The sequence below is a fragment of the Pleurodeles waltl genome, chromosome 1_2 (genome assembly GCF_031143425.1).
Source record: "Pleurodeles waltl isolate 20211129_DDA chromosome 1_2, aPleWal1.hap1.20221129, whole genome shotgun sequence".
NCBI lineage: Eukaryota > Metazoa > Chordata > Amphibia > Caudata > Salamandridae > Pleurodeles > Pleurodeles waltl.
Window position 1 is genome coordinate 895249365 of NC_090437.1, and position 13457 is coordinate 895262821.

General features: G+C 46.4%; 1 protein-coding gene across 1 annotated transcript in view; it reads left to right on the forward strand.

Annotated features, from left to right (window-relative positions):
• The window catches only part of LOC138245998 (plasma kallikrein-like), a 525156-nt gene that overhangs the window by 373529 nt on the left and 138170 nt on the right, over positions 1-13457 (forward strand). The window contains exon 12 of the mRNA XM_069200127.1: positions 3321-3502. Within this exon, the coding sequence (XP_069056228.1) occupies positions 3321-3502 (182 nt within the window). The remainder of the gene's footprint in view (positions 1-3320; positions 3503-13457) is intronic.

The following is a 13457-nucleotide window of genomic DNA, read 5'->3' on the forward strand; positions in this document are numbered from 1 at the left end:
ACAACAGATTTTAAGGGAGGGGGAATTCTATCGAATCTCGCCTTGCACATTGTGAGGCCAAGTACTCTGAAAGACTTCGTACTGCAAGACAAGGTCTCAATGATCAATTTTCGCTTTAATGAACACAGTTCAGAATGCATACATGTTTATTCGTAGCTTGACTGTGTGACAATAACAGTCTTACAATAGGTGGCTCGGCACATGTATTATATATGTACACAGCAGACTCTACATGAGGAGTTCTCGTAACTGTAAGCTTGCTATTATTTTTTTCACATGTCCTGCTTTACTCCTTATAACCAGTTTGCTCAGATGAGCGGACCAGTTTTTAACACAAAGGTGGTTTTAGTGCCCATTTGTTTGTATTACAACAGAAACTGACCCAGTCCAACCTCAACGGGTAGAGGATACTTAATGCTTCCATCCAACTGTAAGTGACACGTTCACAGAGGCGCATGGTACTAGAGTGATAGTTTGTGACTATCGCCACAACTTCATAATTGATACTCCCTTCATCCGTAAAGGATGCGTCCGATTGGAAAGTCTCTTTCATTCATCCAATGAGCATAATTCTATTTAGATGGTAAGTGGTCAACCCGGATTAAAACAAATAGAATACCTTGACACTTAACTAGTAATCTTAAAGTGCCATTTTACTAATGTAATCTATCCACTTAACTGTGGATACTTGCAATGCACCATCATCTAATGCACTTGGGGCACCTAGTCAGACATGATGTCATTGTTTTCCAAGAGTTTTGGGGATTTTCAACCTTTTGCCTCCCAGAAATGGCTTAACCAATTTAGTCTCAAGAGCATGAATGTATCTGTTTATCTGCAACACCATCCAGCAGTTGAAAGTTGACCTTAGATTGCAAGTGGAATGAAAGACTAGAATTCAGAGAAACAATATGAAGCATTGATTTAAGACTTTTTACCAGAGTGAACGCAAAGGGTGAAAGACATTGAACTCAGTTGCACATCTGATCTTTAGGGTAGCTTGGACTAATCTACACATCTAAATAATGCCTATGCTCGGAGTATACTGGGGCTATACTTATTAGAAGTCACCTAAATTGGGGAGAGAGCACCAATGGGGAAGGGGGGTGTAGTGCTTATATGAAATCATAACCCGGGACTACAACCTTGTTGTTGCAATTCCTATTGAACTCTGCAGTTTTATGTTTTATTACTTTGAGAGTAAAGTTCATTATTTTAACTAATGGATAAGCACTGGGGTGGAAAATACTTTATTGTGACTGTTGGATGCTTGTTAAGTTCTGCACTCTTGTCCCCACACTAACCCCTGAGACTATTGCCCAGTTTGCAGAGCCATAGTAGGACGGGCCCCAAGGTACCAGTGGAAAAAGACCCACAACCACCACAGTCGGGATCCAGAAGCCCATGTCTACCCTGGCTCCTCGTACGAATCGTGTCTGATAATGAGACTATTATTACCATTTGTCTCAAAAAGAGCTGTAGACAGAAGTATTACTAACCCATTCTTGGGTCTTCCGTGAGTAGAGATAATAGCTCCTTTTTCATAAATTGCATAGTTATTTACTTGAATTTATTGAACATTCCAAGTCCTCTGGATGCTGACGGTATCTGTTCTTGGAAATTAATATAATCAAATTATTTCCATCTTGTACAGTGAGCCATTGAACAGCTGATGAACAAACATACGCTGTTTGATAATGGAGATGCACTGAATTTCATCTGAGCGAATAGTAGAAAGACGTTTTATGGTAGCAAACATAATTGCGAGACACAGCAGGCGACGGTGTCCTGTCATAGTGGAGAGTAGGGGGAAGTTAATGGTGGACTCTTAAACTGATGTATAATGAATAAGTTACCCCTATGACCAACAAGACACTGTTGCAATGTTACATAGGTTGTACGGAGAGTCAATGACCATTGATAAATGGTTTTGATTGAGATGTCTTGAAACAAAATAAGGTTTGTGTTAAACTGTTTGCCCCGATTTCGTGGTAGGTATAATGAAGTATAATGGAGTAAATTTAGTTTGAGCTTCTACAGCTGAATCAAGTGTATTTTTGAAGGCACAATTTCACTATCTCTAAACTCCACTGAATTTGGATGAGCTATCAGTATTCATCATGTATGTCTGCTCATAAGCAGATATCACCTTCACACTAGTCACTGGGGTTTGTATGCAAGGTGTGTGTGTCGCAGAATCACTTGTTAAAATGACATTTACCAAACTGCATTTGAAGGGCCCAAAAATATCCTTAGATTGCATCGATTTTGAGAGCTTCGTTATCAAGGCACTCCACCCAAGGCCAGTTAGGTGTCTCCGAAGCACCTCAGATCCTGAGCAGGCTAGGGTGAATGTAATCCAGTTCGTGTGAGTCACTCGAGTGGAAACAACTTGGTTGTGTGTTTCATGTCCTTTGAGCTGGATGGACCTGTAGAGGATTCAGAAGATCATTTCCTTTGTTTGCATCCTTTAACCTAGGCAGGCTAACACACGTGATAGAAATTATTTGCAGGTGAAAAAAACAGGAATTGAAACTGTGTCCGTAATGAGTAGTGAAGTGGATGTCCAATGTTCTGAAAGTTGAGACTAACACGACTGTCACAGTTGCAGTGAAGAAGTAGCGCCCATACAGAATTGCCTATTGTTTTTTTTTAAGAATTGCACCCTGATATGTAAATATGTATCTTAAAAAAGAAGCAATGTAAATCACAAAAAGCTTCAGCTGCAATACTATACACCCACGTTATGGAGTACATTTTTTCCTGTCGTATGCGTGTCTTTTTTCATTAACCTGTGTTACTTCGGAGCTTTATTTTACGTGTTTGCATTTTTCTCTATTTTTTTTGCAATTAACCTGAGTTTTAGATGTTGCGATTTTACATATGTTGGAAACATACGCGATTGTTTTATTCCCGTGCTTCTTTCCAACATGCTACGGTTGATGTAGGAGTTCTCAGTAGCACTGAAGGAAAAGCATTATATGGTCTTACTACTGTCACCCATCGTAGTCTATGACCTTCATATACGAAATTCAGGCATCAGTCTCTATTTGTCAAATAATATCTACTAATTATTTCAATTTCCTGGTGTTAATAGAAGGCGGTACATCTAATTCAACATTTATTTTGTATTTCATTTTGTATTGAATTATCTTTGAAGTAAATTACAGTTTTGAACAGGAATTGTGTCCTCTAAAGCTTAATTCTTTTACTAACCTGTGTACGAGTCCTCTATTCACTTAATCAGTTCATGCTGTGAACGCCAATGAAAGGACAAATGCTCGTTATCATATTCTGTGCATTTGTTTGATTTTTTATAGGTTCAGCAAACCTGAAAATTGGCTTGTTTATGCTGGCATTTTAATGCAGTCTGAAATAAATGCATTTGCTCCTTATCATAAGGTTAAAAAAATAATTCTCCATCCTTCTTACACAAAACACGACGCTGAAATGGGCTATGATGTTGCCCTATTCGAACTCGAAACTCCTATGAATTATACAGGTAGGTTACTAAGTTATCTGCATAAAGTTGCGATTTTCTGAGGCCTTTCAGCAGGAAAAGTACAACGATAGCATTGTTTTTCAGTAGAAATGATGTTTACACATTAAAAATGAAGTTCAAGTCGAGATGTGTAATCAGGATGCTTCGTTTTAATTTGTGTGGACAAAAATATGATTTTTTTCCATGTTACAAACCCGATTGCTCCCCACTAACATCATTGCAACCCTTTTCATGTTATAAATGACATTTCCATTTAACATGAGGACAGAGAACATGCATACTAGTACTATATGTGATGCAAAACGCGTTAAAGAAACAGTGTGTGGTTTAATAAAAGTAAGACACCTACAGCAGCTAAATTGTGACCAAAATAAGGAAATAGGTGTAGGAGGCTGGCCTGGTTTGTAGGGGGTACCAAAGTGTAGGAGGCTGGCCTTGTTTGTGGAGGGTACCTTGGGTACTTACACCTTATGCCAGGTCCAGTTATCCCTTATTAGTGAAATGTAGTAGTGTTCTAGCAGTTTAGGCTGATAGAGGTACGATAGCAGAGCAGCTTAGGCTGAACAAGGAGACATGCAATGCACCTGCAATACCACTTATAGTTACAGAGTACTTATACACAAGTAAAGACAATATTCAGTGTTACCAAAAATAAAGGTATTTATTTGGGTGACACAGTACCAAAAATATCTTAGAGACAATACTCCTTCTGGACGTAAGTATTATACACAATATATAGACTAGAAACCAAAATTAGACAAGTAAATAGTCATAGAACAATGCAAACAGTAGGAAATCCTATAGAATGCAATGGGAGAAAATAGTTCTAGGGGCAACACAAACCATATACTAAGAAAGTGGAATGCGAATCACAAATTCCCCCCTAAACAAGTGTAGTGTGTGCAGAATCGCTGGGAGAGTAAGAATACAGTAAAGGTAAGTAAATTACCCCACCTCAGAGCCCAGAAAAGCAGGAGTAAAGTTCTGCAAGTTTCTTTAAGACACACTACACCTCGGTTTTGGGATTTTGCAGCAGCCAATCAAGTCTGCAAAGAACAACTGCTGGATTATTGCACCTGAAGACCTGTAAAGGAAGGGGACCAAGTCCAGAAGTCAAAAGAAGTTCCAGGAAGGACAGGAGCCCTTGCCAAACCAGAAGAGGGTGCAAATGAAGAGTCTACGGTTAGTTCAAGACTGCAGAATTGCACTCTAGGGAGATGCCAGCGGGTTCCTGCATGATGCAAAAGATGTCCCACAGCGTGAAGATTGTTGCAGATGAGATATCTTGTTGTAACTCACTAACAAGCCTTGGCTACGACAAAAGTACATTTTGCATTAAAATGGCGCTGGATGGACCCAGGAGGGACCTGGGTCCTGAACTCTGTGTGAGGAGGAAGAGGGGGCTCGCAGCACTTCAGAGAGCCCTCAGGAAGCCAGCCAGCACACCCAGGAGTCACAGGATCTGGGTTCAAAGGAGGTGCAAAACGCGGTTGATGCAGCACAAAAAGAGAAGGTCCCACGCCGCCCGAGAACAACTCAGCGAGTTGAACATCGCAGGATGGAGTGCTGGGGACCTGGGCCAGGCTGTGCAGGAAGGAATTTTGCAAAGAGTGCACAGAGGCCTCAGGAGGCAAAGAAGATGCAGTAGACAGGGGTACCGTCGCTGTCGGGGAAGGCAAGGCCTTACCTCCTCCAAATTGCGTCAGCAGGACCTCACGATAGTCTATGTTGATGATGTCCACCCTCTGTGCCCTTAGGAGCACGCTCATCACTGTGAGAGGAGTCATAGTGTACCGGTCGTCATCTTGGAAGGTGCCTGCTTGGAGCAGGGGAGTGACAATCAGTTGCCCAATGGCCTTTGGCTTTACACATATAACACAAAGGTTCCTTATCTTTGTGAGAAGAGGATTTGGACCCACCATTCTTAGAAGATTTTTGTGGGCCTGATGAAGACTCTGATGTTTTTTAATCTTTGTCCACACCTTGTCATGTGACTTACCATCCTTCTTCCTGCCATACCTATCACCCCCCGTAGGAAAGTAGCCTCTTTCTAGCATGGTTACCCCCACTTTTGGCTTGTTTGTGAGTGTGTGTCAGTGTTTTTACTCTGTCACTGGGATCCTGCTAGCCAGGACCCCAGTGCTCATAGATAAAAACATACATGACAGTGTGTTTTGCCTGTCTCACTGGGATCCTGCTAGCCAGGACCCCAGTGCTCATAGTTTGTGGCCTAATGTGTGTGCCTGTGTAGTGCCTAACTGTGTCACTGAGGTTCTGCTAATCAGAACCTCAGTGCTTATGATCTCTCTGATTTTAAATTTGTCACTGTAGTCCAGTGACTCCATTTACCAATTTCAATTGGCACACTGGACCCCCTTTATAAGTCCTTAGTATATGGTACCTAGGTACCCAGGGCATTGGGTTTCCAGGAGATCCATATGGGCTGCTGCATTTCTTTTGCCACCCATAAGGAGGTCAGACAAACCCTTACACAGGACTGCCATGGCAGCCTGCGTAAAATAGTGCACACACTATTTCTCAGCCATTTTCACTGCACTTAAGTAACTTATAAGTCACCTGAGTGTCTAACCTTCACTTGCTGAAGGTTAGGTGCAACATTACCAAGTATGAGGGCACCCTTGCACTAGCAAAGGTGCCCCCACACAGTTCAGGGCCATTTCCCCGGACTGTAAGTGCGGGGACGCTATTACACGTGTGCACTACATATAAGTCAATACCAATATGTAGCTTAACAATGGAAACTCCAAATATGGCCATGTAACATGTCTAAGATCATGGAATTGTCCCCCCATATCAAATCTGGTATTGGGGAGCCAACTCCATGCATCCTGGGAGCTCCACCATGGACCCCCAGTACTGCCAAACCAGCTCTCTTAGGCTTGCACTGCAGCTACAGCTGCTGCCACTTCACAGACAGGGTTCTGCCCTCCTGGGGTCTGGGCAGCCCACTCCCTGGAAGGCAAAACAAAGCATTTCCTCTGAGAGCAGGGTGTTACACCCTCTCTCTTTGGAAATAGGTGATACAGGCCGGGGAGCGGTAGCCTCACCCAGCCTCTGGAAATGCTTTGAAGGGCACAGATGGTGCCCTCCTTGCATAAGCTAGTCTACACCAGTTCAGGGACCCCTTGTCCCCTGCTGTGGGGCGAAACTGGACAAAGGAAAGGGGAGTGACCACTCCCCTGTCCATCACCACCCCAGGGGTGGTTCCCAGAGCTCCTCCAGTGTGTCCCAGACTTCAGCCATCTTGCTTTGCAAGGTGTTGGGGCACTCTGGAGGGCTTTGAGTGGCCAATACCAGCAGGTGACATCAGAGACCCCTTCCTTATAGGGTCTTAGCTAATAAGGTAGCCAATCCCCCTCTCAGGGCTATTTAGGGTCCCTCCTTGGGGTTCTCTTCAGATTCTGCTTGCAAGTTTCCTTCAGGAATCCTCTGCAACAACTTCAGACCATTCTGACCTCGGATCAACCGCAGCCTGCTTCAAGAAACTCTGTAACTACAACAAAGTGTCTACAAGAGACACTTTTCTTCAGCAACCTCAGCTCCAAGTCAGCAACTGCAACAGTTTCTACAGGGTGCACGCTCTGGGGTCTCCCTGTCTTCATCCCGCACCAGAAGAACCAAAGAAATCTCCTGTGGAGTGACGGAGTCACTCCCCTGCTCCAAGCATGCACCTTCCAAGATGACGACTGGTACCCTGGGACTCTTCTCACAATGACGAGCTGTAGGAGGCTGGCCTGGTTTGTAGTGGGTACCTTGGGTACTTACACCTTACACCAGGTTCAGTCAGGCCTTGTCAGTGAATGTAGTAGTGTTCTAACCTTCAACAAGTGAAGGTTAGACATATAGATGACATAAGTTACTTAAGTGCAGTGAAAATGGCTGTGAAATAGTGTGTGCACTATTTCACGCAGGCTGCAATGGCAGGCCTGTGGAAGGGATTGTCTGAACTCTTTATGGGTGGCAAAAGAACTGATGCAGCCCATAAGGTAAATGAAGTCACTGGCCTACAGTGACAAATCTAAAAGCAGAGAGAGCATAAGTACTGAGGTTCTGATTAACAGAGCCTCAGTGACACAGTTAGGCACTACACAGGCATACCCATTAGGCCACAAACTATGAGCACTGGAGTCCTGGCTAGCAGGATCCCAGTGACACAGTAAAAACACACTGACACACTCACACAAACAGGTAAAAAGTGGGGGTAACCATGCTAGAAAGAGGCTACTTTCTCACACAACCCCTCTCCTCCAAATGAAGGACAATAAGGCTAACCTTGGCCAGTTGAGACTTTATTGTCTAAGTGGTGATAAGTGGAGAGTAGATCTGCAACAGTGTGAGTGTAAATTCTCAGAGTTTCTATTTGTATGTTTTAAAGTTGGACAGTGGGATTGGTCAACTGGGCCTGTGTCAAATGCAGTAAATGCTAGACAGGGATGCTGTCTCAATAAAGCCATAACTGGGCAAAAAATGTGTCCACATGGCTGTAAGAGAGAACAGGGTTGGTGTTTCTCTTGAGTTGGAGCAGGGCAGGTGTAGGATAGTACCATCTTGCCTGGCATGTTACCCACATTTTTACACATATGTAAGTTTGTTTTTGCCTGTCTCACTGGGATCCTGCTAGCCAGGACCACAGTGCTCATAGTTTGTGGCCTGAATGTGTGTACCTGTGTAGTGACTAACTGTGTCACTGAGGCTCTGCTAACCAGAACCTCAGTGCTTATGCTCTCTCTGCCTTTAAAATTGTCACTATAGGCTAGTGATCATTTTCACCAATTCTAATTGGCACACTGGAAAACCCTTATAATTCCCTAGCATATGGTACCTATGTACCCAGGGTATTGGGGTTCCAAGAGTCCCCTACGGCTGCGGCATTTCTTTTGCCACCCATAGGGAGCTCAGACAAATCTTACACAGGACTGCCACTGCAGCCCGAGTGAAATAAAGCACACATTATTTCACAGCCATTTTACACTGCACTTAGGTAACTTATAAGTCACATATATGTCTAACCGTCACTTAGTGACGGTTAGGTGTAAAGTTACTAAGTTTGAGGGCACCCTGGCACTAGCCAAGGTGCCCCAACATAGTTCAGGCAGTTTCCCTGGACTTTGTGAGTGCGGGGACACAATTACATGCGTGCACTACGTATCGGTCAATACCTATATGTAGCTTCACAATTGTAGGAGGCTGGCCTGGCTTATAGTGGGTACCTTGTGGTACTTACACCTTGTGCCAGGTCCAGTTATCACTTAATAGTAGATTAGTGGTGTTCTAGCAGCTTAGGCTGATAGAGGTAGCTATAGCAGAGCAGCTTAGGCTGAACTATGAGACATGCAAAGCTCCTACTGTACCACTTATATCATATAGCACTATATAATAAGAAACACAATACTCAGAGTTACTAAAAATAAAGGTACTTTATTTTAGTGACAATATGCCAAAAGTATCTCAGAGGATATACTCCCTTAGGAGGTAAGTAAAATACACAAAATATACACACAAACCAAAATCAGTTAAGTAAAACACTTAGAAAAGTAGTGCAAACATTGTAGAACACAATAGAATGCAATAGGAGAAAATAAGCCTAGGGACAACACAAACCATATACTTCAAAAGTGGAATGAGAACCACAAATGGACTCCAGACCTAGTGTAGCGTGTAGAGGGTCGCTGGGAGTGTAAGAAAACACTAAGGGTGTCCAAGATACCCCACCCCAAGACCCTAAAAAGTAGGAGTAAAGTTACCCTACTACCACAGAAAGACAGTAAAGTCGAAATAGGGGATTCTGCAAAGGCAACAACTGACTGCAAAGCACTGAAGACGGATTCCTGGACCTGAGGACCTGCAAAGGAAGGGTACCAAGTCCATTAAACCTCGGATGAAAGTGAAAAAGGACTGCCTCCGGGTAGAAGAAGCCGAAGATTCTGCAACAACGGAAGGTGCCAGGAACTTCTCCTTTGGTCAGAAGATGTCCCACGGTGTGCTGGAGGATAAAGAGTTGTTTACATGCAGAAAGACCACAAACAAGCCTTGCTAGCTGCAAGAGTCGCGGTTGAAGATTTTGGGTGCTGCCAGGGCCCAGGAAGGACCAGGAGGTCGCCCCTTTCGAGGAGAAGACAGAGGGTTTGCTCACAAAACAGAGAGAGCCCATGCAGAGGTCCCATGAAGTCGGAGGTCAACTCAGCGAGTTGAGCAATGCAGGCCGGAGTGCTGGGGACCTGGGCTAGCGTGTGCATGAAGGAATCCTTGCAAAAGTGCACAGAAGCTCTAGCAGCTGCAGATCACGCAGTACACAGAATTACTGTCTGGCATGGGGAGGCAAGGACTTACCTCCACCAACTTTGGTCAGAAGGACCACTGGACTGTCGCGGTCACTTGGACCCAGCTCCTGTGTTCCAGGGACCACGCTCGTCAAGATGAGAGGGGACCCAGAGGACCGGTGATGCAGAAGTTTGGTGCCTGCGTTAGCAGGGGGAAGATTCTGTTGACCCACAGGAGATTTCTTCTTGGCTTCCAGTGCAGGGTGAAGGCAGACAGCCCTCAGAGCACGCACCACCAGGAAACAGTTGAGAAAGCTGGCAGGATTAGGCGCTACAATGTTGCTGGTAGTCGTCTTGCGACTTTGTTGCTGCTTTGCAGGCGTCCTGGAGCAGTCAGCGTTCGATCCTTGGCAGAAGTTGAAGAGAGAAGTGCAGAGGAACTATGGTGAGCTCTTGCATTCGTTATCTGAAGAGAAACCCACAGGAGAGACCCTAAATAGCCCTCAGAGGAGGATTGGTTACCTAACTAGGTAAGAGCCCATCAGGAGGGGTCCCTGACATCACCTGCTGGCACTGGCCACTCAGAGGTCTCCACTGTGCCCTCACAATTCTGCATTAAAAATGGCAGAGGTCTGGGACACACCGGAGGAGCGCTGGGGACCACCCCTGGGATGGTGATGAACAGGGGAGTGGTCACTCCCATTTCCTTTCTCCAGTTTCGCACCAGAGCAGGGGCTGGGGGCTCCCTGAACCGGGGTAGACTGGCTTATACAAGGAGGGCACTATCTGTGCCCTTCAAAGCATTTCCAGAGGCTGGGGGAGGCTACTCCTCCCCAGCCCTTAACACCTATTTCAAAATGGAGAGGGTGTAACACCCTCTCTCAGAGGAAATCCTTTGTTCTACCTTCCTGGGCTGGGCTGTCCAGACCCCAGGAGGGCAGAAACCTGTCTGAGGGTTGGCAGCAGCAGTAGCTGCAGTGAAAACCGCAGCGAGCTAGTTTGACAGTACCAGGGGTCCATGCTGGAGCCCCGGGGATGCATGGGATTGGCACCCCAATACCAGATTTGGTTTGGGGGGACAATTCCATGATCTTAGACGTGTTACAACAAAGTAGCAATAAGACTGCCAGCGACATTGTAGCGCCTAATCCTGCCGGCTTTCTCGACTGTTTCCTGGTGGTGCATGCCCTAAGGGCTGTCTGCCTTCACCCTGCACTTGAAGCCACAAAGAAATCTCCCGTGGGTTGACGGAATCTTCCCCCTGCTCCAGCAGGCACCAAACTTCAGCATCACCAGTTCTCTGGGACCCCTCTCATCCTGACGAGCGTTGCCCCTGGAACACAGGTGGTAGACCCAAGTGAACCGTACTGTCCAGTGGTCCAACTGTCCAAACTTGGAGGAGGTAAGTCCTTGTCTCCCCTCTCCAGACAGTGATCCTGTGCACCCCGTGAACTGCAGCTGCTAGGGCTTCTGTGCACTTTTGCAAGGAATCCTTCAGTCACAGCCTAGCCCATGTCCCCAGCACTCCGTCCTGCATTGCTCAACTCGCTGAATTGACCACCGGCTTCGTGGGACCCTCTTTTGTACTGTTGAGATGATGCTGTGCTCAGTTTTCTTGAACCTGTGTTCCAGTAGTTCTGCAGGTGCTGCCTTCTTGTGTGGGGGCTCTCTGTGTTGCTTAGGGCCTCCTCTGTCACCTCTCCCAAGTGGCGACTGTAGGAAAGTACCATCTTGCCTAGCATGTTACCCCCATATTTCACTGTATATTTGTTGTTTTAGTCTATGTGTCACTGGGACCCTGCCAGGCAGGGCCCAGTGCTCATAAGTATGTGCCCTGTGTGTGTTCCTTGTGTGATGCCTAACTGTCTCACTGAGGCTCTGCTAACCAGAACCTCAGTGGTTATGCTCTCTCTGCTTTCCAAATTTGTCACTAACAGGCTAGTGACTAAATTTACCAATGCACATTGGCATACTGGTACACCCATATAATTCCCTTGTATATGGTACTAAGGCACCCAGGGTATTGGGGTTCCAGGAGATCCCTATGGGCTGCAGCAATTCTTTTGCCACCCATAGGGAGCTCTGACAATTCTTACACAGGCCTGCCACTTCCACGTTATTTCACAGCCATTTACCACTGCACATAAGTAACTTATAAGTCACCTATATGTCTATCCTTCACCTGGTGAAGGTTGGGTGCAAAGTTACTTAGTGTGTGGGCACCCTGGCACTAGCCAAGGTGCCCCCACATCGTTCAGGGCAAATTCCCCAGACTTTGTGAGTGAGGGGACACCAATACACGCGTGCACTATACATAGGTCACTACCTATGTATAGCGTCACAATGGTAACCCCGAACATGGCCATGTAACATGTCTAAGATCATGGAATTGTCACCCCAATACAATTCTGGTATTGGGGGGACAATTCCATGATCCCCCGGGTCTCTAGCACAGAACCCGGGCACTGCCAAACTGCCTTTCCGGGGTCTCCACTGCAGCTGCTGCTGCTGCCAACCCCTCAGACAGGTTTCTGCCCTCCTGGGGTCCAGGCAGCCCTGGCCCAGGAAGGCAGAACAAAGGATTTCCTCTGAGAGAGGGTGTTACACCCTCTCCCTTTGGAAATAGGTGTGAAGGGCTGGGGAGGAGTAGCCTCCCCCAGCCTCTGAAAATGCTTTGATGGGCACAGATGGGCACAGCCAGTCTACACCGGTTCAGGGATCCCTCAGCCCTGCTCTGGCACGAAACTGGACAAAGGAAAGGGGAGTGACCACTCCCCTGACCAGTACCTCCCAGGGGAGGTGCCCAGAGCTCCTCCAGTGTGTCCCAGACCTCTGCCATCTTGGAGACAGAGGTGCTGGGGGCACACTGGACTGCTCTGAGTGGCCAGTGCCAGCAGGTGATGTCAGAGGCTCCTTCTGATAGGCTCTTACCTCTCTTGGTAGCCAATCCTCCTAACCTGGTAGCCAAACCTCCTTTTCTGGCTATTTAGGGAATTCTTCAGATAACGAATGCAAGAGCTCACCAGAGTTCCTCTGCATCTCCCTCTTCACCTTCTACCAAGGATCGATCGCTGACTGCTCCAGGACGCCTGCAATACCGCAACAAAGTAGCAAGACGACTACCAGCAATATTGTAGCGCCTAATCCTGCAGGCTTTCTCGACTGTTTCCAGGTGGTGCATGCTCTGGGGGTAGCCTGCCTTCACCCTGCACCAGAAGCTCAGAAGAAATCTCCACGGGTCGACGGAATCTTCCCCCTGCTAACGCAGGCACCAAAAAGACTGCAACTCTGGTCCTCTGGGTCCCCTCTCATCCTGACGAGCGTGTCCCTGGAACACAGCAACTCTTTCCTAGTGACTCCCACAGTCCAGTGACTCTTCAGTCCAAGTTTGGTGGAGGTAAGTCTTTGCCTCCCCACGCTAGACTGCAAAGCTGTGTACCACGTGATTTGCAGTTGCTCCGGCTCCTGTGCACTCTTCCAGGATTTCCTTGGTGCACAGCCAAGCCGGGTTCCCCAGCACTCCATCCTGCAGTGCACAACCTTCTGAGTAGTCCTCCGGCGTCGTGGGACTCCCTTTTGTGACATCGCATGGACTCTGGTTCACTTTTCTTCTAAGTGCCTGTTGGGGTACTTCTGTGGGTGCTGCCTGCTTCTGTGAGGGCTCTCTGAGTTGC